Source organism: Dasypus novemcinctus, chromosome 18 (genome assembly GCF_030445035.2).
Source record: "Dasypus novemcinctus isolate mDasNov1 chromosome 18, mDasNov1.1.hap2, whole genome shotgun sequence".
NCBI lineage: Eukaryota > Metazoa > Chordata > Mammalia > Cingulata > Dasypodidae > Dasypus > Dasypus novemcinctus.
The window spans coordinates 35,338,267-35,364,120 of record NC_080690.1 but is presented as its reverse complement, the minus strand read 5'-3'; the positions used below and the strand labels follow the sequence as shown (position 1 = coordinate 35,364,120).

At 37.0% G+C, this 25,854-nt stretch overlaps 1 protein-coding gene across 1 annotated transcript in view; it reads left to right on the top strand.

Moving 5' to 3' along the window:
- Window positions 1-2,702: 2,702 nt before the first annotated feature.
- Window positions 2,703-25,854, top strand: part of LPCAT2 (lysophosphatidylcholine acyltransferase 2) — an 80,408-nt gene continuing 57,256 nt past the window's right edge. The window contains exons 1-7 of the mRNA XM_004455053.5: window positions 2,703-3,071; window positions 16,186-16,325; window positions 18,995-19,212; window positions 20,490-20,602; window positions 22,480-22,540; window positions 23,392-23,450; window positions 24,684-24,718. Of these exons, the coding sequence (XP_004455110.1) occupies window positions 2,901-3,071; window positions 16,186-16,325; window positions 18,995-19,212; window positions 20,490-20,602; window positions 22,480-22,540; window positions 23,392-23,450; window positions 24,684-24,718 (797 nt within the window). The 5' untranslated portion in view covers window positions 2,703-2,900. The remainder of the gene's footprint in view (window positions 3,072-16,185; window positions 16,326-18,994; window positions 19,213-20,489; window positions 20,603-22,479; window positions 22,541-23,391; window positions 23,451-24,683; window positions 24,719-25,854) is intronic.

Genomic DNA, 25,854 nt, shown 5'->3' with positions numbered 1-25,854 from the left:
GTGTTTGCTGGCTGTTTTAGCAGAGCCCAGGGAGAGGCCCCCGCCCCAGCCATGAGAGAACATTTAAAAAGTCCAAATCTCTGCTCCCTCACCAGGCACTTGGTGGCCTCCACTGAAATGCCAGAATGAACAGTGAGAGAGCCCTCTGAGTGGGTGATCTGGAGTCCCTCTGTTCTGTGAAAAGAGCCCTGAGACAGCAGCTGTTCCATTACTTTAGTCACAGCGTCTTGCTCAAGATTTCCTTCCTGAGTCTCAGTTTCTGCATGAACAAAATACCAGTTCTAACGAATGATTGTAATGATATCCTTTGCACTAACAGAGTCCTTACTATGTGCCAGACCCTTTATTTGCATTAATTTAATTTAACCTTTACAGCAACCTAAAAATGAGAAACTGGGGCCCAGTGAAAAATGATTTGCCCAGAGTCCCATAGCCCTTAGGGAGCCCAAGTCAAGGCAAAGAGTGACCTGGAGAAGAAGAATTCACTTTTAGGCTCATTATCTCCATCAGCAGCATTACCCACAATCATGCCCAAAGCTATCCCTAGGAAACACACGTAGGGAGAGATCTGTGCTTGTTTTCCAAAGCCAGCTTCTATTAATGGATAAGCTCCTTACCCTTCCTCCCGAGCAGGCTACCCACCTCTAATCCCCTCCTATAGAAGAATTCTGGAGCTGAGCTGAACAGATTTAAAGTCTGGGAGATTGTCAGAGGCCCCTTCCAGCTCCCATAGGCTATTCAGGTCTTTCATGGTGGGGAAGGAGGGTGAGAAACGGACAGGACTCTCTGGGGGTGACCTCGGTGGGCCCAAAGTTATCTTTTTGTCCTGCCGTGGACTGCCCAGTGGCTCAGTTTCTTGAGGACCCTGGAGAGAGAGTCTCTTGTGCTGGTATCTGGTGGGGGCACCACAAGGGTCTTCCAGCCCCTACTTGAAGACCCCTTGTCTCCTTGAGGAAGCTTATCCCACTATAAGACTCTGTCAAGAATCCCTGTTTTATTGAAAGAAAATACAGCTGACCAGAGAATATCCCTAAAAGCAGCCATTTCTTGAGGGCTTTATATGAACACTACACTTTCACTATTTTATTTAGCCCTCACTACAAACCTATGGGGTTGGAGTTGCTCTTCTCCCCATTCTTAGATAAAGAAACAAGCTCAAAGAGGTTAAGTGACTAGCTCATGGTCACACATCTATCTCGTGGGGTTGGAAGATTCTGAGATTATACAATGGATATGTTAGGGAGAGCAGTTGTCCAAGGGCCCATACTCCAATTCTCAGCCTGGTCCCCAGCCTGCTGTGAACAGAGTTGATCAGTAAGGATGGGTGGTTCACCCTCTCTATCTTCTGATCTTCAGCCACACTCAGGGCTTGAGAAGCTGGTTTCAGGTCCTGGGACAACTGTCTCCTTTTCCCCACCCCCTACCACTCATGACCAGACAGGCCCTTGAACTTCCCCCGGGGTAAAACAGAACCGCAGCCCAAGTCATTTCTCTTTTCTGGGTCAGCTTCTTCCTCTGTGTGGAAAGGATCTGTTGTTGTTGTTTTGTTTCGTTTTTGCCTTTTTCTGATAATAGCTTAATTTTCTTTCAGAGAACTCTCCACTCTCAGTTCATATGTTTTGAGTAGAACAGCTTCTACTTCAGGTACCAGTTTCTATCTTAGGACTCTTTTACTGTATCTGACTACAGCAACAACAAAACCCAAAATAATTCAAATTGGTTTAAGCAAAACAAAACAAAACACATACCAGCAATCAAATAGATAAAGAAACAGAACCCTGAACATATTAACTCAGTGGAACAACCCCAGGGTGTAGTGGTTGCTTCTGGTAATGCTGGAGCCAGGTTCTCTGGATGATGGTTAAGTTGCTTGAGTCCTGGGCAATTTTATACTAACCTAGTAAGAGATTCCTTCCAAGGCTAACCAGAGCTTTTTCCTTTTGGGCCTGATCTGCAAGAATGTAATGCTGGATTTTTGAGACTGTTTTATTCGGGCCCTAATTATTCCCACCTCATATAACCCCTTATTTTTTCAGCTGCAGTCAATGGGGAAGCACAAGTTCACAAACTAGAGGCTCTTCAATTACAGGGATAACCACTGTGGAACAAGGGATGGGAGTTTGGTGGTATGGCTGAAGTCCTCAGAAAAGCAAAGGATTGTGGTCTTTGTTCCAACGTCCTGGATCCTCTGGAGCCTTCACCCACCCTAAAGGCTTCGGTCTAAATCCAGGAGGAGGCCACAGCGTGGGGAGAGAAGCAACAGGGAGCTCTCCTCAACCATGAGCTCTAGGGAATTCTTTGTAACAAGGATGGTGGTTTCTGATGCATTGGCGCACCCACATTGGGGAAGCAGGTGGCAACTATCATATGTGGCATGCCTTTTGTGTGTAAGGCACATTTCATGCATTCTGTCATTTATTCCTCACAACAACCCTCTCAAATATGTTTATCCCCATTTTGCAGAAGGCATCCAGGCTCAAGGCAATGGTTACTTGGGCGAGACCACAGAGCCAGTAAAACCCAAGGTGGCCTGATCCTAAAGCAGAGAACCTTGCCTAAACGGTCTCTCTTGAGGTGACAAGAATAACTGGGGTAACCTTCAGGGTCATTGCTCTGCAGGAAAAATATATTAACCTCCAACGGGCGGCGCTGTAATTACCAAAGAGGAAGAGCCGGGGCTGGGTCCCCCGGGGGGCGGAGCCAGCGTCCGGGTGCCAGGGAGAGACCTGGCCGGGCCCTAGGTAACTGCAGCGCCTGCGCAGAAGGCCTGGGGCCGCGCCCCCAGCTGGGGCTCGTGGGACGCGCGCTCCTTCTCGGCTCCGGTTCTGGCGTAGCTTGTGGCACTCTTGTCGCGCACTCAGCGGCGTTCTCTTCGACCCCGTGCGACGCCCGGCTCGGCCATGAACCGGTGCGCCGAGGCGGCTGCTGTGGCGGCCACCGTGCCGGGCGCGGGCGTCGGGGCGGCGGGGCTGAGGCCGCCCATGGTGCCCCGCCAGGCGTCCTTCTTCCCGCCGCCCGTGCCCAACCCCTTCGTGCAGCAGACGCGGATGAGCGCGGCGAGCCGGCTCTGGGTGAGGGGCGTGGGTCTGAGGGGGCGCGGATCGGAGAAGGGAGGTTCCTGAGAGACGGGGAGGTCTGACGGGGGAGGCGGTCTGAACGCGCGCGGGTCTGAGGGAGGAGGCTGCCGAGCGCCCGCGAGTCTGGGAAGCAAAGTCGTCCGAGGGGGAGGACATCTGAGAGGGAGGACTTTGAGGGGGGGGTCGTGAGTCTGAAAGGGGTAGAGATGCGGGTCTGAGCGTTGAGGGCACTTGGGGGATGGCGTGAGGGCGTGTGCGAGAAGGGGAGGTGGAGAGAACACGTGGGTCTGAGAGAGAAAGGTAGAAAAGGGGAGAGGGCACGAGCCGGCCCGGGGGGGGGGGGGGGCATTCGGTGCCTGGGGAGGAGGAATGGGTCTGTGAGGCGATGTTAACTTGAGTTTCTAAGAGTGTCCTGGCAATCAGAGCTCCCACCAAGTGAGTTTGGGTAAGGCTTTTTTTTTTTTTTTTTTTTTTACTTTAGGGAAGGGGTTGGCTTGGGCAGAGTGAGGGAGGGGGGAGATCCCAGGTCCGGAGGGTAGAGCAACAGGTGAGGCTGGGATGATCTAGCTTAGCAGGGACACCAAGGGAAGGAAATTAGAATCAAGGACAAAGGATAACTAAGTCAGCATAAAGAGTTCAGGAGTTGTCCTGAATCAGTCTTCACTCAAATACTTCTAGAATCAAGGCGGAGGGGTAGCCCAGACCTTGTTCCACTATTAAAAACGGCTATTCATGTTTACACATAGGAAGGGTCCTTTCCTTCTCTTTCCCTTTCCCTTCCTTTTTCCCTTTCCCTTCCCCTTTCCCTTTCTCATACCCTTTTCTCGCAAATGGCTGTGCATACCATACCATTTGCAGCTACGGTCACTCTCAACTTCCTCTTTGGTGAGTTGAGTGATTAGAGAGCAAGATAATGCAGGCTGCGTTCGTCTTGTTTTGATGGTTTCCTGTCCATTTCACACACTTTGGGTTTGAAGTAGTGTAATTTTTGCACAACCTGCTTGTGCACACTGAAACTATCATCTCCTACAGTCGAAGCACTACTAAGCAGCTGCGGTGTACACCACATTGGGTGGTGTTTAGAACAATGATAGGTGGGTGCCAAGTTGTAAGAGTCTGAGAAAGAGGAAGACAATGAATGTGATAATACTATTTTGTAAAGAAACTAAACATTTAAAAATTTGATCTTCATGTTTTGAAATGGATAGATGACCCTTTTATATCTTAAAACTTTTAAGTACATTGGCCATCATTCAAGATTTAAATTTAATGTGAGTCAAATCAGCCATACTTAAAGTATGTCTATCTATTTATCTTCATACTTTGGAGGGAGTGTTAAAGTGATATAGTTCTAGATATTTGTATTGCACCTAGAGTGAATCGTTAAGTTTTTATAGCATGGCCTGTTACTCTTTAGAGAGCACTTCCAGATAACTTTATGAGAGCTCTAGTGTAATGGAAAGATCACTGATCTTAGTTAGGACACCTGCTCAGGACCTGCCATTTACTAGTTGTTTGACTTTGACCAAGTCACTTAAATTCTATTAATTTGGAATAATAATATCCTCAAAGGAATATTAAAATTAAGTGAGATGGAAGCAGACTTGGCCCAATGGATGGGCGTCCGCCTACCACGTGGGAGGTCCACAGTTCAAACCCCAGGCTTCCTTGACCCGTGTGGAGCTGGCCCATGTGCAGTGCTGATGCCCTGCCACGCAGGGGTGTACCCCACATAGGGGAGCCCCACGTGCAAGGAGTGCGCCCCGTAAGGAGAGCCGCCCAGCGTGAAGGAAAGTGCAGCCTGCCCAAGAATGGCACTGCACACACGGAGAGCTGACACAAGATGACGGCAACGAAAAGAAACAGAGATTCCCTGTGCCTCTGATAAAGATAGAAGCGGTCACAGAAGAACACACAGGCAGTGGACACAGAGAGCAGACAACTGGGGCGGGGGAGGGAGGGAAGGGGAGAGAAAAAAAAATTAAGTGAGATAATGTGTGCAAGAGTCTGGTATTGTTTAATTATATTAATACTGGTATAATTATCCTGTACTATTTGTTGTCTACAAATTGTATACTGCACTTAAAATTTACCACTTAAATTGAAGGGTATTGAACATATTGTGAATTTAAAAAATAAAATCCATGTAGACCAATAATACCAAAGAGGCTTAACAGCTTGAATGTTCTGGGTAAAAAGAAGATATGAATAGGCATCATTAAAAAAACAATGTTGTCTATATTATGCAGCTTTAAAGAAGGACATTCATTTAAGTATGACTGATATAATTAATTCAGATTAAATTTAATCTTGAGTAATGGTCAGTGTCTTGCTTAAAGGCTTTTGCCACATTTACATCTTATTATAGGGTTTAGTTCTCCCACCCTTCCTTTTTTTTTTTTTTTTTCTTTTTTTGACTATTTAAGGGTCTGCTACTTAGCAGCATGGCAAAAAGTAGCCGGCTTTCATTTCCTCACTAGATAGAATTGAAATGAGCATGGTTGTAATTGTGGAGTCATTCATTCATACAAAAAAAAATTGTTGAATGTCTTCTAGGTGTTAGGCACTCTGGGCATATTAGCAGTGAACAGAGAAATAAGAACCCTGTCCATTTAAAAGTTACATTCCACTAACAGAGTTAAACAAGTACACAAATATATAATTCCATGTTGTAGTAAGTGCTGTGAAGGAGAACCAGAGAATGGATAATAACTATGGTGGGGTGTTAGAAGACCTTGCCACTAGGATTACAAATTACCAAATGGAAATATGGTGGAGAGTGCTCTTAGTTTGTGAAAAAATTACCTCAAAGTTGGTTTACCAAACTATTATTTGTTGTAAATTTTGAAAATGGCACAGAAAAAATGTTGCCCTATTTGACAGTTTGTTCAGTTCATAGCTATACTGGTTGCTCAGTGTGCATTTGAGTGAATCTTATGTGAATACACTGTAACTGCATTCCAACTCTATCTTAGAGTCTATGCTATAGTCCTTTCTTGTTGTCAGCATTATTTCTTAATCTTCCAGTAATGAGACCCCTTGGAAGAGAATCTGTCAGTGATCTGCCAAAGATCTTGGGAACTTTAGTCATCCCGTCTTTTCCATACTACTCCATACTACTCCATGCTGCTTTTACCAACTCTGCATCACACCACCCACTCTAAATAAATATAAATCTATTTTAAAATTGTGTTTGCTATGTATATCTGATAGTTCTGGAACTCCTACTTGTCTTACCTTGTACATAATACATAATTCTCTATTATAGTAAATAGAATGATGGCAAAGTTTCTCTGCATTTCTAAGTCAGTTTTCACGTGAAGAATAACAGGACTAGTTCTGGTCCCAGGAATGATGGAATAGTTTAATTTATATCAAATTTTCCATAAATAATGATTAAAAGCCCTCAGAAAACTATTAAAAACCTATATAAAGGCACTGTAGAACAACAAAAAGAAGCCAGAAATTGGAGAGGATTTGTTCCTTGAAAGAACAAGGTTTGCAACAAATTATAGCCTCAGTCTTATTTATCTGAAATATCAGAGAACAGAGTCCAGGGCTGCGAGAGGGGCTGGAAATTGATAGAGACAGTTCCTGAAAGGAGGGAGCTACAGATGAAGGAAGCTCCAAATCAGCATATAAATTTCCTTAAATCCTTAGCTGATCCCTGAACTATGTGCAAAGGAGGCTTCAGGAAGCCTGGAGAGAAGGATGAAGAAGCTGAGCAAATATTTTAACTGCCATCCACTTCATGGGAAACAGAAAGTCCCACAAAGTTAGAAGGTCTTGGTAAACTCCTTTACACTGAAGCCTCTGAAAGGTTATACTTTAAGAGAAAAGCTATGTCCTAGGACTATGGCTTCACCTAAGACTAAGGGCAAATTTGAAATAGTTTTCCCTAATAACATGTAAGAACAAGCCTCCATAAGTTGAAGATAATCAACCAGTATTTTACTTTACTTATCTACAAAAATCAAAACTCTTCAGAGGAAGATAACAGAATCCATAATATCTGCACTGTCATCCAAAATGGGCAATATAGTTTAAAAAATTACTAGACCTGAAAACAAATAGGAAAATGTGACCTATGGTGAAGAGAAATAAAGCAGCCTGGCAAAACAGACTCTGGAATGACTTAGATGTTGTAATTTGTAAATAAGTGCTTTATAGCAGCTATTATAAACATGTTCAAGGACTTGAAGAGAGTGTCATAATGAGTGAATAGTCAAGGAGATCTTAGCAGAGAAATAGAAACTACAAAAAAAGAACAAAATTGTCATTCTAAAATTGAAAACTATTTTAATTGAAGTGAAAAATTCACTGAATCAGCATAACAGGGCATTGAAGATAGCAGAAGGTAGGGTAAGTGAACTTGAAGATAGATCATTAAACATTATTCAGTCTAAAAACAGAATGAAAAATATTTGAGATAAGACATCAGCAAAAATGATGGAGTAAGGACCTCTGAAAATCATCTCCTCCATAAAAGCAGTAAGTACAATGGCAAAAAATTGTTAAAATCACCTTCATTAGAAATCTGAAAATTAACCAAAGGCTTGTGGCAATCCAAGAAAATGTGCTGAATCTCAATAAAGACAACAGTATTTGTGGCATTTTGACTTGTCTCATTCTCAATTCCACCCCACGTTCCTCATCCCAGCTCTGCATAGGGAATAAAGAACCCCAACAACCTATAATCACCGTGAAAACTAGCAACCTAACAACCACTAGATAGGGCAGAACAGGGTTGGTGCTCCTTCAATGTCCCATTCCTAAAGAAATGTCATTATCTGATCTGTCAGTTCAGAAGCAATTGTTTAACATCAGATGTTCCTGAGGTGATAAATAACAGTTGGAGCAAAAAAATAGGATAACAAAAAAGGTTAAAAGGTAAAACTAGGTAATGAGATGTCCAATAGGGGACTTTGAAAACCTTTGAATTATTCCTGGGAATTTAGAGGGCCAGGCACATACGTATAACTGTGTTCATGCCCAAAGAGCTGTGCACATGCCCATGAGAGACCTGAGAATGCCCTGAACTCTCACTTCTGGTTAACTTTAAAACTATCCAAGTAGGAAGTAAGAGTTTAGGTAGAGTTGTGAACTGATACCTGGCTGGCTGTTGAATGTGTGCCCCTACATGCATACATAAGACCCTTAGCAAACACGGGGAGACTTGGTTCCAGGCACTTATGGAAACCTCTATCTAATCATTAGCTTACAATCCACAGACTTCAGTGGCCACACGTGACAAATAATTCAGGCTTTACAGACTTATTTTGGAAAAGTCAGTAAACAAATAACAACAACAAACAGCAACAAAAACTAGCTCTGGAGAGAGGAGAGACTCTGATTTTAAGAATTGCTGCATTATATTAAAATGCGAAATTTTACAGAAACTTTGAAGCTTGCAAAAAAAGCAAGAAAGTATGGCCCATAAATAGGGGAAAAAAGGGGCCAGTAGAAATTTCCCCTGAGGAAACCCAAATGTTGGACTTACCGTGCAATAGACTTTAAATTTATTTTTAAAATATGTTCAAAGATCAAAAGGAAACCATGTCTAAAGAACTAAAGCAAAGTATGAGAACAATATCTCACCACGTGGAGAAAATCAATAAAGATATGGCAATTATAAAAAGGAGCTATTTTTTATTTAACTTGTATTTACCAATAGTTTGTAAGTTCATTTATGATTTCTTTTTTGACCTATGGATTATTTTGACATGTGTTGTTTCACTTCCAAATATATGAAATTTTTTTCATATATCTTTCTGTTATTGCTTTCTAGTAATACTTGTGTGGTGAGAGAACATCTCTGTAAGATTTTAATGTTTGTTTTGAAATTTAGTTTCATTTGTGTCCTAGCATTTGCTCTGTTTTGGTAAGTATTCTATGTGTACTTGAAAAGAATGTGTATTCTGTAGTTTTTTGGGGGAAGAAAGGGAGGTAGTGTTCCATAAATGTCAATTCAGTCAAGGTGGTTAATAGTGTTGTTGCTTAGATCATCTGTGTACTTACTAATTTTGGGTCTTTTTTATTATTTACTGAGAATGGAATGTTAAAATCCACAATTATGGTTTGTATATTTCTTTGTTTAGTTTTCTCAGTTCTCAGTTTTAGAGTCGTGTTTTTAAAGCTCTGGTATAAGATGCACACTTGTTTAGTGATGTTATCCTGATAAATTGACTCTTTTAGTTTTATGAAATGTCCTTCTTTATGTTTGATAATATGACATGTCTTGAAGTCCACTTCATATGCTATTAATATAGCCATACCAGCTTTTTACACTTACGATATGCATGGTATATCTTTTTCCCTCTTATCTGTTTATATTTAAAGTGCATGTATTGTAGTTAATATACAGTTGGACCTTGTTCTTTTGCCCAGTCTGATAATCTTTGCCTTTAAATTAGAATGTTTTGTCTATTTACACTTAATATAACTACTGATGTATTTGAGTTTCGGTCTATTGTTTTGCCATTTGTTTTCTACAGGTCCCATTAATTTTATGTTCCTCTGTTTCTCCTTTTCCACTTTCTTTGGGATTTATAAAATACATTATTAGTTTTATGTTTAACTTACTGTAATGGCTACTTAGCTATATCTTTTTGTATTATTAGTCAGCAGTTGCTCTGAGAATTGTAGTATGTATACTTACTACAGTCTACTCAGAGTTAGTATTTTACCACTTCACACAAAATGTCAGAACAGTGCAATTCCATTGCCCTCCACTCCATTCCTTTCTGGTATTGTCATCATATGTTTTAAATCTACATATATTATGACCCCCAGATAATGTTAAAAATTTTCTATATGTATAATGCTTGTATTAAACAATCTTAATTTTAAATAAATTACAATAAAGAATATGAAAGACTATCCTTTTTTCTTCCCATATTTATCATTTCCAGTTTTTTTTTCATTATTTCCTAGCTATCCAACTTTCCATACAGTGTGCCGTTTTCCTACAACCTGAAAATCTTCCTTTAGTATTTATTTTATGCAGGTCTGATAACATAAAACCTCAGTTTTCAATTATCTGAAAATGGCTTTATTTCCACTTCTTTTTGAAGTATTTTTTTCACTGGATATATAATTCTGGGTTAACATGTTTTAAAAATTACTTTAAATATATGAAATATATTATTCTGTTGTCTTTTGTACTTCATCTATATTGTGTCCCTCCCCTCTTTTTCTTTATCTATATCTATGTATATATACTCCTTTTTTTCTTTGGATGCTTTCAAGGTTTTCTCTTTGGTTTATGTTTTCAGCATCTTAACTATGATTGAAATTTTCTTTTAATTTATTCTTTCAACCTAGTGGGTGTGAAGTACTTCTTAGGGAGGACAAAGAGAGAACTAAACGTAAGGTAAAAATTAATAAATCAGACTTTGTATTAATTTGGGTTCTCCAGAGAATTAGAACATGTGTGTGTGTGTGCGTGCGCGCACACATATGAATATGTGTATATATCCAGATTCTTTAGGGTTGACCACAAGTTGGGAACTCTGATGAAGGGGACAATGACTTCCCCAGGAGAAAATGGCTGTCTGAAGTAGAGAGAAAAATTGTTCTTTTTCTTTAAGGTCGTCAACTGATTGAATGAGGATACTCTATTGCTGATGGCAGTCTCCTTAGTTGATTGTAGAAGTAATCAGCTGTAGATGCAATCAACTGACTAATGATTTAGATCCATCTACTCAATACCCGCACAATAACAATCATGCCAGTGCTTCCTTCACCAAATAACTGAACTTTATAACTTAGACAAGTTGGCACGTGAAATTAACCATGACAGACTTCATCAAAATTGAAATTATTCTCATCAAAAGATGCCATTAAAAATGAAAAGGCAAAAGCTACAGTGGTAAAAACAGCATGGTACTGGCATAAAGACAGATACATAGACTAATGGAACCAAATTGATGGTTCAGAATCAGACCCTCACATGTATGGTCAAGTGATTTTTGACTAGCCTGTCAAACCCACACAGCTAGAGCAGAACAGTCCCTTCAGCAAAATGGTGCTGAAAGAACTGGATATCTATAGCCAAAAGAGGGAAAGAGGACCTCTGTCTCACACCTTATCCAAAAATTAACTCAAAATTAATAAAAGACCTAAAAATAAAAGCAAGAACCATAAAACTTCCAGAAGAAATTGTAGGAAAATATCATCAAAACCTGGTGGTAGGTGGTGGATTCTTAATGGAGATAAGAGAAGGACTGAGATGGACTACTAATGTTTAATGTATGTAGAAGTTTTAATTACCTTTACTGTAAAATTGTGGCAATGTATAGAATGGATGGTAAAAATAGTAATAGCTAGTTTATAAATAGGAATGTGGCTGAAAATGAAAGTCTAGGGATGTAAAAGACAATTGACAGAATGCTAGAGAATAATCTAGGAACTGAATAGCACAGTAAACCAAGAGGTAGATGAGAATTGTGGTTGATGGTACAGATGCAAGAGTGTCCTTTGTGAGCTAGAGCAAATGTATATCACTACTGCAGGGTGTTGGGGACACATGGGAAAAATACAACTGGAATGACCTATGGACTGTGGTTAGCAGTCATAATACAATATTCTTGCGTCTATGCCAAAGATGTACTGTGTCGATAATGGCGAAGTATGGAAAATATCAGCCAAATGTATGCTATGGACATGGTAACAATCAGATGATATTATCTTATCTGTAACAAATATTCCACCACAGTGTGGTGTGTTGATGGAGGGGTCTTGCTTGGGAATTCTGCATATGTGCATGATTGTTTTATAAGTTTACAACTTCCGTCATAAAAAATATATTTAAAAAATAATGTGTGTTGGGAAAACACATGAAATATAAGATAAGGACTATAATTATTAGTGAGATTTTGACAATATTCTTTCATAATTTGTAACAAACATCTCACAACAATACAGGTGTTGGTGGAGGGTTGATGTATGATGTTATGCATGTTTGCTTTGTGAGTTCACAACTTTTACTATACACTTGTTTATGTTCATATATAAATGACATAAATATAATAATAGGGAGGGTTGGGGGAAGATACTTTGCTTAGTAGTAATATTTTGACAATGCTCTTTAATCATTAGTTATAAAGGTTTAACAACAATGTATGATGTTGGTGGTAGGATGAGTTATGACAGTTCTGTATGATATTATGTATGTTTGTTTTGTAAGTGCACAACTATTATTATACACTTATTGTTTATGTATGTTTGTGTGTGGGTGATATATTTCAATAAATTAATTTTTTTAAAAAATGAAAAGGCAAGCCACAGAATGGGAAAGAATATTTTCGTTAAATATATTGACAAAGGTTTTGTATACAAAATTGTATTAGGTTTCTCTAGGGAAACAGAACCCAAAAGAGATATCTGTAAATAGTATGAGATTTTATAAAATGATTTCATGTGACCATGGGAATGCACAAGTCAAATACATAGGGCAGGCTGTAAGCCAGGGACTCAGATGCAGGTACTTATTCAATTCCCCAGGAGACGCTGGCTATCTGAAATAGAGATGGGAATTCTCTCTCTGAATACTGAAATCACTTTTCATTTATTTATTTATTTAATCCCCCCCCCCCCCCCCCCCCCGCCGCCGTTGTCTGTTCTCTGTGTCTATTTGTTGCGTCTTGTTTCTTTGTCTGCTTCTGTTGTCGTCAGCGGCACAGGAAGTGTGGGCGGCGCCATTCCTGGGCAGGTTGCACTTTTCTTTCGTGCTGGGTGGCTCTCCTTATGGGGTGCACTCCTTGCGCGTGGGGCTCTCCTACGCAGGGGACACCCCTGAGTGGCGCTGCACTCCTTGCGCGCATCAGCACTGCGCATGGGCCAGTTCCACACGGGTCAAGGAGGCCCGGGGTTTGAACCGCGGACCTCCCATGTGGTAGACGGACGCCCTAACCATTGGGCTAAGTCTGTTTCCCCACTTTTCATTTTAAGACCTTCAGCTGATTGGATGAGACCTCATTCATTGCTGATGGCAATCTCCTCACTTGATTGTAGATGTAATCAGCCATCTATGTAATCAACTCACTGATGATTAAAGTCCATGAAATGCCCTTGTATTATGGTTAACCCAGTGCTTGCTTGACCAGACAACTGGGCAGCATTACCCGGCCAAGTTGACACTTAGCCTAACCATCACAAGAATATATATAAAGAACTCCTTGAAATTGATAATAAAAAAGACACACTAATAAAAATGGGCCAAACATTTGACCAGACACTTAACATAAGGAGATAAAGGAATGACCAATAATCATATGAAAATGTGCTCAACATTGTTGTTCATCAGGGAAATTTGAGTTAAAGCAGCAATGAGCCATCACCTTACACCCACTCAAATGGCTAAAATTAGTAAAACTGACAAAATGAAATGTTGGTGAGAAAGTGCGGCAACAGGAGCTCTCATACTTTGTTGGTGGGAATGTAAAATGGTACAACCACTTGAGAAAACAGATTGGCAGTTTCTTATAAAGTTAAGCTTACCACCTATCCTATGGTCCAACAGTTTTACTTCCAGAGAAATGAAGATATATGTCCATACAAAGACTTGAACATAGAAACTAGTAAATATTCCTAATAACTATATTCATTAGAATGTAAAACTGATAATAGGATAAATGTCTATGAACAGGTGAATGGATAAATGAATCATGATATGTTCATACAATGGAATTATACTCTGCAATTAAGTAGAATAAACTGGGAAGTGGACTTGGCCAATGGATAGGACATCCGCCTACCAAATGGGAGGTCCGCGGTTCAAACCCCGGGCCTCTTTGACCTGTGTGGAGCTGGCTCATGCGCAGTGCTGATGCGCGCAGGGAGTGCCATGCCATGCAGGGGTGTCTCCCACTTAGGGGCGCCCCACGCACAAGGACTGTACCCCGTAAGGAGAGCTGCCCAGCGTGAAAGAAAGTGCAGCCTGTCCAAGAATGGCGCTGCACACACGGAGAGCTGACACAACAAGATGACACAACAAAAAGAAACACAGATTCCCAGTGCCTCTGATAAGGATAGAAGTGGTCACAGAAGAATACACAGCAAATGGACACAGAGAGCAGACAACGGGGAGGGGGGGTGGCGAGGAAGGGGAAAGAAATAAAAATAAATAAATAAATCATAAGTAGAATAAACGACTGATACATATGACAACATGGCTGAATCTCAAAAATATATGAAGTGAAAGAAGCCAGTCATAAAAGAGTACATGTGATTCCATTTATCTGAAATCTAGAACAGATTTCCCCTATAGCGGGAAAAAAAAAAGCCTATCGATGCCTGGGGCCAGGGAGAGTGTATTGAATATAAAGGGGCATAAGAAACTTTTTGGAGTGATGGAAATGTTCTATATCTTGATTGTGGTGGTAGCTTCATTGGGGTATGGATAGTTTATACACTTAAAATGGTTGCATTTAATTTTATATAAATTATACCTTAATAAAATTGATTTTTAAAAAAGACTGCTAACACCAAATGTTGGCAAGAATGTAGCACAACTGAAATTCTCTTACATTGTCAGTGGAAATTGAAAATGATACAACCTATTTGGAAAACTGTTTAGCAGTTTCATATAAAGTAAAACTACATCTATAGCCCAGCAGTTCCTAAGAGAAGTGGAAAACATATATCCACAGAAAGACTTGTATAAGCATGTTTATAGTAGTTTTATTATTCATAATATTCCACAACTGGAAAAAACCCAAATGTCCATAAAGGAAAATCGATAAACAAATTGCAATGTGGTAGAATAATATTCTGCAATCAAAAAGAGTGAATTACTGATATTAAAAAAATGCATAGTTGAATCTCAAAAACATGATGTTAAGCAGAAGAAGCCAGACACACAGGAATGCATAATGTATGATTCCATTTATTTGATGTTCAAGGACAGGCAAAATTAATCTGTAGTTTTAAAAATCTAGCATCAGTTGTCTACAGAGGCATGGATTGACTGGGAAGGGGCACAAGCAACTTTTTGGAGTGGGGGGTGTGTTCTATATCTTGATTTGAATGGTAGTTATGCAAGCTTATAAAAACTCATTACATTCTGTACATTTCGTTATACATAAGTTTTGCCTCAAACACATATGTGTATGCAAATAATTCAACAGACATCAGATAACCAGAATATTTTTGGCATCTCTTGTTAATTATTTGATGATGTTCCGTTCGTAATAAGGGCCAGTAGGGACAGAGTAAGGATGATATCATTTGAGTAGTGTCTGTATACCTCACTTATAGAGAAAAGACAATTTGTTATACATAAGAACCATTCATTACACTTAAAAGGTAGTATAGTACAGGGATTAAGAGCAAAGGCTTTGTAACAAAACTGAATTCAAATCCTATTTTTGCCACTTACTGGCTGTGTGATCTTGAGCAATATAACTCCCTCTGTGCCACTCCTTTCTTGTCTGTAAAACAATTTAAGGTTGTAACAATTAAATAATTTACAGCATGTCAGGTGCTCAGATTGTCTGGGACATAGCAAGCATTCATGTATTATTTGCTATTCTTATCATTTTTTTAGTTTTCACTCTTTTAATTTATATTTTCTCCATCTTTTTATTGCTATTAGTTATAAAGGATGGGCAGATACACAAAATATGCACTTCTTCACAATCTAATGCCTTTATTAGCACCCTTCCTTTTACTATAGCTCTAAATTTTTTTTTGCCTTTTCCCTTGCTGTCTTCTACTTGTTTTTCTAGACTTTTCAGGCTTCAACTCCTCTAGGAAGTTTTCTTTGATTGCTAAATTAGATGCTTTCCCTGACTGCTAAGTAGATGCTGCTTTTATTTGTTCCCCCAGTGTCCTCTGTTCATCCAAACACAGATCAACTTGTGTTATAGTGGTTGGTTGTCTTCATTTTCCCTTGCTACAGAGTAGATTTTATGAGGTCAGATATAATGTATTAGTTTTTTCTGTGTCTTTAGTGCTTAGGTCCTTGCTTGGCACAAAGTAGTGCTCCATTCATCCTTCAATGTATGTATAAATAAATAGCATAAAACTTTCCACTTAAGTGTTTCTGTTTGATAGCTATACAGCATCAGTATAATATTCATTCATCCATTTTAACTTTGACTTTCAGATTTTCCTTCTTGGAATTATCCTGCTTCCAATTCGTGCCTTACTGGTTGCGTTAATTTTATTACTGGCATGGCCATTTGCTGCAATTTCAACAGCATTCTGTCCTGAAAAACAGACCCACCCAATATCAGGTTGGAGGAGGTAAGAAACAATTAGGTACAAATGTTAGGTAAATCAAGATAAAGAAGGGTTCATAACAGTTTAGTAAAAAATGAATACTTTTATCTAACTGCTACTTACTCGATTTTAATAATTTTTTTCAGATGAAACTGATTTTAATGTATAATATATAGGAATTACTCTCCAAGCATATTATAATAATATTTGGTTGAGGTTATTTCCTAACATTAAAATGCCTTGCTTTTAGTTATTGCTCAAAAATAATGGATTCTGATTCTAAACAATACCCAATTAGTATACCTAAAATAATTGCAGTTGCAAAATGCCTGGCTTTCTTTTGCTTTCCCTCAGGTTTCACATTTGCTTTGTCTCTCTACAATAACTACATACTTTTGAACAAGTTTTACAGTGGATTAATTAAATGGATCAATTATATTTTTATTAATTACTCCAGTGATAGTTATTAATAATGGTTTATTGATTAAACCAATAGAGACTAGTTCTTCTGAACATTAGCTTTAATGTATAATGGAACTTCTCATTATACATTAATGATACATAATGCTTCTCAAGCATTGTTGATTAGCATGGTGAGAGGGAACAAAGTAATCATGAATTAATAAAGCTACTGGTAAAAGTTCATTCTTATTGGGCAGAATCAGCTTGTCATTTGTGTATCTTGAAAGTGTGGCTCTTAATGTAGAAATCTGTAAATGGGCTTTAGCATACTAAATGCTGAGCTCCCAGAAATTATACACAATATTTTTTTTACACACAAGGATCTGTCCTTCCCATCCAAATTTCAAATGAGGATAAATCTTCCAAAAATTTAAGAAACGCTGTTCTAGAGATTTTTTTAGAAAATAAGTAATTTGCCGTTTAGTTCATGTTATAGTAAACAATGTCAGTATCAAGCACAAGGCTGATTTGAAGTGGAACTGGATCCAATGTTGGCAGTAGCCCTGAGAGCTACACCACCTCAGTATTTGCAAGTCATATTTCTTTCTTTTATAATTCAAGGTGTAAGTATAAAGAACATGTTAAAAGATGTTTTTCACACCTTGTCAATTCCTTTCAGTTTATCTCTTTGCTTATGATAAATGGCTTATGAAACCCTAGGATAATGGAAGGAATAGTCTGAAAATTCAGAAAACAAATCTAGTAATTGTTAGAAAAAAATGTTCTACATTCCTCGATTGAACCTGTAAATCCACCTCCTCTCAAACAGATAAAGTTGCTGTTATTAGGCTGCACTAGACTTTTTACGTTTAAATACAGGATTTAATGGCTCTAAATATGGAATATTTTGGAATGTATTTGTCAGATACTACATTACAATAGATCAAGACTGGGAGGTGTAGAAATTCAGTGAGGGGGATGCTCTTTCTAGCCTTACGTGAATGGTGGCTGCATCTCAAAACTAAAGGGGAAGTGCAGCAGTGCAGTGGTTTTCCTTGTCCTCTCAAAAAATCATTTGTTTTACCAGGTATCACTTCTTGCTGTGAAATAGAAGTCACAGAAACGTCCTCAGTAGTTGGTTGCTAATAGCCCCTTAGTATGTTATTACAAGAATGTTGAGAGAATTGGATAGGAAGCCCATTTTAAAAATTATTAGAAACTTTGTGAATGAAATACATATTTTTTTCCATAAAAACCTACGTGTTTATTCACATACTGAGATGTTCATCCTGTGTTTGTATTTCTAGGTGTAGGTTTCTGTTTCCTAACTCAGTGGAGCTTTATTAAGGACAGAGAGTGGATCTTACTTGTCTTGTGTGCTCAACACATTAATTGATGAGTTAATTAATTTTTAATAGAACATTCTTGTTAAAAAGTAAACAATTAGATTTCTGGACTGGCTTAAGTGCATCTCTGTTCCAAGGAAGTGAGATGATAACTTTACTTCTTAAGATTCTTGATGATGTATAGCAGCTATGATTTAGATAAAAAAAACTTACTTTCTAAAATAACTCTGAGGACACTTTCAACATCGGAGTTCTAAAAATGTTTTGGGAGATAGTAGCATTTTTCTTATAAAAATAGAGATTCCCTGGAGGCGAGTATGGACCATGATGTGGACCATTGTCTATAAGGTGCAGAGGTGCCCAAAGATGTACTTACCAAATCCGATGGATATGTCATGATGATGGGAACGAGTGTTGTTGGGGGGGGAGAGGGAGGGGGGGTGGGGATGAATGGGACCTCACATATATATTTTTAATGTAATATTATTACAAAGTCAATAATAAAATAAAAAAATAAAAAAAAAAAAATAGAGATTCCCAGGATGACCACTCTGAAGGCTCCTACTCATTTCAATGTCTCAGTGGGGTATGTATGGTGAAAATTCATTCTTATCACCATATAATAGAATAATGGAGCCACTAACTAGTTGTGGGTCCCTAGGCAAATTACTTTATCTCTCTGTGCCTCAGTTTCCTCAACTGTAAGCAGATATAATAATAATAATACCCACTTTCTAAGTTTGGCTGAAAATTAAATAAATTAACATATGAAAAGCACTTAGAACAGAAAAGAGTTCCATGTAAGTGTTATCTGTTATTTTTAGCTCATATTTTAAAATGAAGTGTTCTGACATGTTTTGGTTTTCTTACTATATTTAGAGTTAAACCTGTGTTAGCTTTAATTAGCAAAGCTAATTATATATTTTTTTATATTTCTTTCCAAAGGAAATTTACTCAACCAGCTTTGAAATTTTTGGGTCATGCGTTGTTCTTTTCGATGGGATTTATAGTTACTGTGAAAGGAAAGATCGCAAGTCCTTTAGAAGCACCAATTTTTGTTGTTGCGCCTCATTCAACATTCTTTGATGGAATTGCCTGTGTCATAGCTGGGTTACCGTCTATGGTATCTCGAAATGAGAATGCCCAGGTTCCTTTGATTGGCAGTAAGTACTTGTAGCTCACGCTTTAAATTTAAAAATCATATATATATTATCAGTAGACTTTTTAAAAAAACATCTAAAACAACAAATATTTCAAACTTATTTCTTTTTTAAAGAGATACTATATTGAAGGAATAAATATATGGCAAGATGAGAGACTTCCCATCTGTACCCTTAGAATTCTTTTTAAAAATCTTTTCTTTACCGCTATACCATCATGTCTGTCTATTCTTTTATATGACCAGAAAAACGAGCTTTCAAACACTAAGCATACTTTATTTTATGAGAGAGAATTTAGCCAAAGAATTTATAAAAGTATAGGGAATTTGTCACAGTTTACATGCTATTTCATGAATATCTCTTCAGGGTATTAGGCTCATAAAAGAACGAAGTCTTTTCTCCTAACTCTGTTTTCTACATTATTATCCCCAAATCTCCATAAGGGATCAGTGTGTAACTCTTTGAAAATTATTATGTGAGACAATAAGTGCTTCCTGCCATAAAAAATAATGAAGCAAGAGAGGTGTTCTCCCACCAGATGCTTTGGTCTCTCCCTCAGGTACTAGTCTCCAAGTAACTGTTCCCAGTTGTCCCAAGGTTATTGCAAACATTAAGTGATGAGAGAGTAGATATGAAAGTTGCTGGGTGTTGCCTTGGTGCTCTGGAGAAATAATATTAGTTCTTGCTGCTTTGTCATTCAGCTAAGAAAGATGCTTTTTTTTTTTTCAATGTAACTACTTGCTTTGTGTAATATGGCTAACTCCTAAAAAGTTGTTGTTTAGCAATAGATTTTTGGTAAATTGAGCTTTATTTTGCATGTTCCAGGAAGCTAGCTATTTAGAAGATTACTATACTGAAAACTTTAGTAAAATGAATAATTGCCTGCTATATTATCTGTACAGTGAATTCATATAGTCAGTTTTCAAGATAGTCCTACAATAAAGCAAGATAATCTTGTAGTATATTCCAAAAGTTTAATATCAGTTGAGGAAGAAAACCTTTAGGGAAAGGTTGCATTTGCTTTTTTTCATAGTCTTACTACTTCTGTTAAATAAATGAAATATTATTAGATATAAATATCCACCTCTTCTTTTGAAACTGAAAACTTAAGTTCAAGTGAACATTTAATGGGAGTTTTTTTGTTGTTCTATTGTTCTCTTTGATTTGCTACCAATTTTTACATAAAAGTTGATTTATGATTTTTCTAGGATCATTGTTCTGATAGCTTTAACCAAAAAACAAAAAAATAGTTTGATCGTGACTTTTCCTTTGTTTTAAAGGACTGTTACGGGCTGTGCAACCAGTGTTGGTGTCCCGTGTAGATCCAGATTCTCGAAAAACCACAATAAATGAAATAATAAAGCGAGCAACATCGGGAGGAGAATGGCCACAGGTAAAACACAGTATTTGGTTATTTAAATATATTGATAGTTTATTTCTTGTAAGTTGTAAGTATCTAGGCGTCTTTAATATAATAGATGCCAAATAATTATTTGTATTATTTGGTATTGAGAAGAAATCCTCCTCTCCTTGAGATGCCCCATGGATTTGAATCTTTCATTCTTTTTTACTCTCCATATTCTCCAAATCAATTTTTACTTTGTGTCTTAAAAAGAATTCTGTACTTCTAAATCTAACTACCATTTTAAGAGTGAGATATTAAAGCTCAATTATTGTCAACAGTGTGATGAGTTTGCTGAAAAAATGATTAAGATTTTTTTTTATTGAAGTGTATTTAGATAGTGCTTTTTAATTCAGGGACAATATCAGAATCACCTGTAGAGCTTTTTCTGACTGTGCCATCTTACCATCCTCTTTCTTATGGAGTGCCCAGAATTTTGAGGGTGAGGAAAGGGCAGCATTTATTGTACAAAGAAAGCCACATGGGTAATTATGACAAACTTCTACTTTCTACCTTTTCCGGATTGAAAATCAGTGATCTATAGCAGAACAAATGATCGTGTAGTGATCTGGCTACCCATGATGACCTGTAGATGTTAAACTCCTAAGAGGAATATGACCAAGGAAGAGGTTTTAGAAACCAAGGCATGTGAGGAATGATTGAAAGAATAATTGAGAAGAGTTGGCATTGGGAATAAGGGTTTGATTTTTCACTTTGAACCCAGCAATATCTTGGATTGGTAGGTGGGAGATAAGTAGGCAGACTTCAGCTTATTTTGCTCACCTTGAGGAAGAACTTTCTCTATTTTGATTCCTTTACTGGAATTTTCAGGAATAGGCTAAGCAACCACTTGGGGAGGATGTTGCAGAAAGAATGTAAATATTAACAATGCTAGGTGACTTTTAATGCCTCTTCTAGTGCAGCTATTTCATGATTCACTCTATATTTATTCATTGTTAATAGTGTAGCAATAGAATTTCCACTAAATGAAGAATATTTTATATTAGAGCCTATTGTCATAGAATACCCATGATTTTTTAAATTGGAGAATGGAATTATACCTATTCATACTCTTATTTTACAAATAACGTTATTGTGACAATTTAGTCTAATAATATTTCCCTCTTTAATTATTATAGAATACACATTACTAACTGCTGTATGCAGGGATTTTCTTTTTAAATTTTATGTACTTAGTAATTTACTCATTGCTAAATTCTAAAAACTTCAGAAAACCAAGCTGCTATTAACATTTTATTCAGTTAATAGGAAAATTAATTGTACTTTAGATCTTTCACATAGAAAACATAAAGAAATATATTAAAAGCTAAAGCACTTCCTCAAAAAAGGCTATTAAGTTGTATTACATAGGTTAACTAGTTCAACGTAGGCACTGAAGCATACTGTAAGCATTTCTTTCTTTGTCCTCAAGATATTCCTGAACTATATATCATCAAGTGAATATTATTTACTGGGAAAACTGAAGTAAAGAATTAGGAAATAATTTGGTTAGGGATGTATAGCAGCAGAAGAAATAATGGAGTAATATACATTTAGCCAGGATTTACAATCTCCATCTTCTTTTGGAGTTTATTCAGATTGTTAGTATCTCTTTGAGAAACATTTATTATGTATATTCTCTATACAGAGTTTAAATCCGTTTTCTAATATCTTAATGATCAGACTATACTTATTTTAGAGGGTAACTAAATAATCTGATTTTAGCTTTGTTAGAATCAAGTGCTAGCCTTTTATTTCATTTTTATTTGTTTTTTAAGAATTAGCAGCAATTTGTGACATCAGAAAGTGAAATACGAGATAATCTATTAGTAAGACTGAAATATTAAATATGTTCCTTTTCTCCCAAGATACTAGTTTTCCCAGAAGGTACTTGTACTAATCGTTCCTGTTTGATTACTTTTAAGCCAGGTGAGAGAAATTAAATTATGTGTTGTTACAAAATAGTATGGGAGATTTCTTAAATGATTTGACAGTAATACTCTAAATAATTCTTCAGGGTGCTCTGGACATTTATTCTTTGTCGATAAAAAAAAGTTTTTAATGTGAATCCGCAGAACTCACACCTTTATTTTCTCTTTTGGTATCATGATCCTTGAAGTGTCTTCTCCATGTGTGTGCATTTGTATATGTGTCTTTGTGTGTGTGTGAGCACAAACCATTGACAGATTTTTTTTTTCCTCCAAAGGTATCCTTGCAAACTTTTGAGGTCCTCTGTCATAAAGTAGAAAACGTATTTCATTAGCTTTAGAATGCCTTCAAATGCCTTATAAGATTCACTCTTTTTATACCATTTAGAGTCTAAAATGCAGTTTTATAATAGTTTGTTAGGCTTTAAATTTTTTTGTATTGGCTGCTAGACTGCTCAGACATAAAGTTATGACTTACTTCTAGCAAGTGTGGTATTCTTTGCTTTAAGCCTTTAGGTTATCTAGATTTTCTCCCTGTTTTCTCTTTGCCTTGATTTGTCAATACTTTTTCTTAGTTCTGTTGAATAACAGGTATTTGAAAAATGAGAATAATAAATAAATATATATTTTAAGTGACTTAAGCACAGCATTTAATATTATGCTAAAATCTGAATTAAAAAACCCTTCTTTGGACAATCACTGGGAATTTACCAATGTTTAACAAGTGGTTTATTTTATGTCTGCTCTTAAAATATTCTTTATATTTATACTATTTATTACTAGCTTTTTTTCTTTTTTGTAAAACTTTTATTCATATAAAGAACATGTTATAAAATTTCAATGTGGTTATAGGAGCCTTCATTCCAGGAGTTCCAGTGCAACCAATACTCCTCAGGTACCCAAACAAGCTGGTAAGCATAATATTTGAATATGGAAAGAATGTAAAACATTCCAAAGAGCATGAATTCCCTAAGGCCTCTTTTAATATTTAAATAAAGGTATGAATAGATAAATAGTGGAAGCAGATGGGTAGACTCATTTTGCTTACCACGTAGCTTTTAACACTTTACAAAATAGGCATATATTTCTTGGTAACAATATTAAATACTGTTTTGCTGTCAGTAAGATTTAGGAAGACATTTTCTTAGTATCAACTCTGTTTTCACTCTGGTAGTGTGATTAAATCTTAGATTCAGAATTTCATTAGACTGGACATTAGAATATGTCCATAAATTTGTAATTTTCATGTAGCCCAGGAGGAAACTTTTCTTGGTTCAATCATCGTTACTGATGGAGGATATTGAAGTAGCTGCATGAACTAGGAGAAGCTTGGTGCTTAATTACTGGCTCAGTATTTACTAGCTAAACTAAATAAGAAAATATCTCACAAGAACTTAGCATAGTATATAAAGTTCAGAGTTGGCTCAGGGACTAACCTCTTTCCATTCCAGCTGAGTACATTTTCACCTTCTCAATATTGATTGTGCCACTAATTTCCTAAAGAAAGTTTTTTTTATTGGGTGTTTTGTTCTGAGAAGAACTTTCTTTACTAGGGAATCTATATTAAAAGGCAGGAGTTAATTATTAATTATATGATATTTAAGATTACGAATTCTTGATCAATTTAACTTTCTATTCAGTGGCCGTTTTTTAACCTTGTACCTCTTTAATAAAAAAAAGGAATTAAAATCTATCAACTTTTTACTCATTGTGCTTTTGCCTATAGATTTGCATTTATAACAAATTCAAATTCTTTCACTAGGCATTCATCTTTTCTCTCAAATAACCCTTTTTTGGGGGGAGAATTGATTAATTCTGTTTTTTATAAGCATATTAATTATCCAGGTATGGTCATATTAGGAAAGAAATAACTAAGCATGCATAATAGTTTAAAAAACTTAGAGCAACTTAGTTCTATAAAAAAAAATTGGTGGTGTCTAGAGGATCTTTGCTGTAGATATATGAAACCAAGTATTCATAGATTAATTCACTGTTATTTAATATTAATAAGATGCTTGTTTTGCTTTTCAACATACTGCTTATAATTCAGGACAAAGTATATGAATATAGGTTTTAAAATAGATCTGTGTTTTACTTGGTAGTTTTTTCTCTGGGCTAACATTTTATGTACTTTTTTATTGTAGGATACTGTGACCTGGACGTGGCAGGGATATACATTGTAAGTTGCTTATGTTTTTTATTACTTTATATAAATTTAATTTCCGTGAAGAAGGACTGTTGCTTCTTATAAAATAAAAAGACTTGGTTTTATAAAAATAAAGACTTCCTATCTTAAATCATGTGACTGGTGAGTCCCAGAAGAAAGTATCACTATCTTGCCCATTAAACCCTGGGGTCTCCATCTGCAGAATTCTAGTCATCTGGCATGTTTTAATGGATCTAAGTGTTTGTCTACCAGTTCTTAAGGAACATTCCAGTGGCCTAGTTTGCATCATACTTAGCTTTAATTTTATAATTTAATTTGCATTTCAGATTTATCATTATCCAGTGTCTCCATCATTACTTTACTATGTCGGTTTGAGCAGTCCAGAGTCGTTTAGTCATCTGGCCTGAATTAATTGTGATGTGTCTGACCTGAGAAAATAATCTAAGCAACTTTTCAGTCTATTCTTGGGATTTTAAAAGGATAGGAATTAGCAGTTTCTCTAAGAGTTAGGAGAAGAGGGAACAGTTTCACTATTAAGCAAGCCAAGGTGAAACAGGCCTTTTAAAAGAACAGAGCATGATGAATCTACTTTCTCTCAGGAAGATCTTTTGTTTAGTTCTTCCTGGGTAAGTCTGTTTTGATACCTTTATGCACAGAGCTCAAATAATATCATTGATGGATAGGTAACAACTGCTTGGAAATATTTAAAGATAAATCATTTGCTTTCTAGCACATCATGGTCTTCTTTAGACACCTTTTGGCAATCCAGCCAACTACTAAAAATTAGTATTTGTTTTAGTATTATGTACTCTACTTTTTATTGTAAATTGTTTTGAAATAATCAACTTAAACCATGATAGGTAACTGATAGAGCAGTGGAATAAATATTAGCACAGGTGAGACATTTGTGCTCCAGTTGTTGTTAGCTGAAATTAAGCTCCCACCACCCAAAATAGAGACTCTACCTTACAAAGGATATCTAGACATTATATTATGAAAATGAAATCAATTCATTTTCATTTAGATAGATTTCATATTTATGCCACTATTGAATTTTATTCCTGTTTTTTACCTTTTACACAAGGGAAGGATTGGGAGAAGTAAGCAGTATGAGAGTATTTTAGTAAAAGAAGTACCTAAAATTGGGT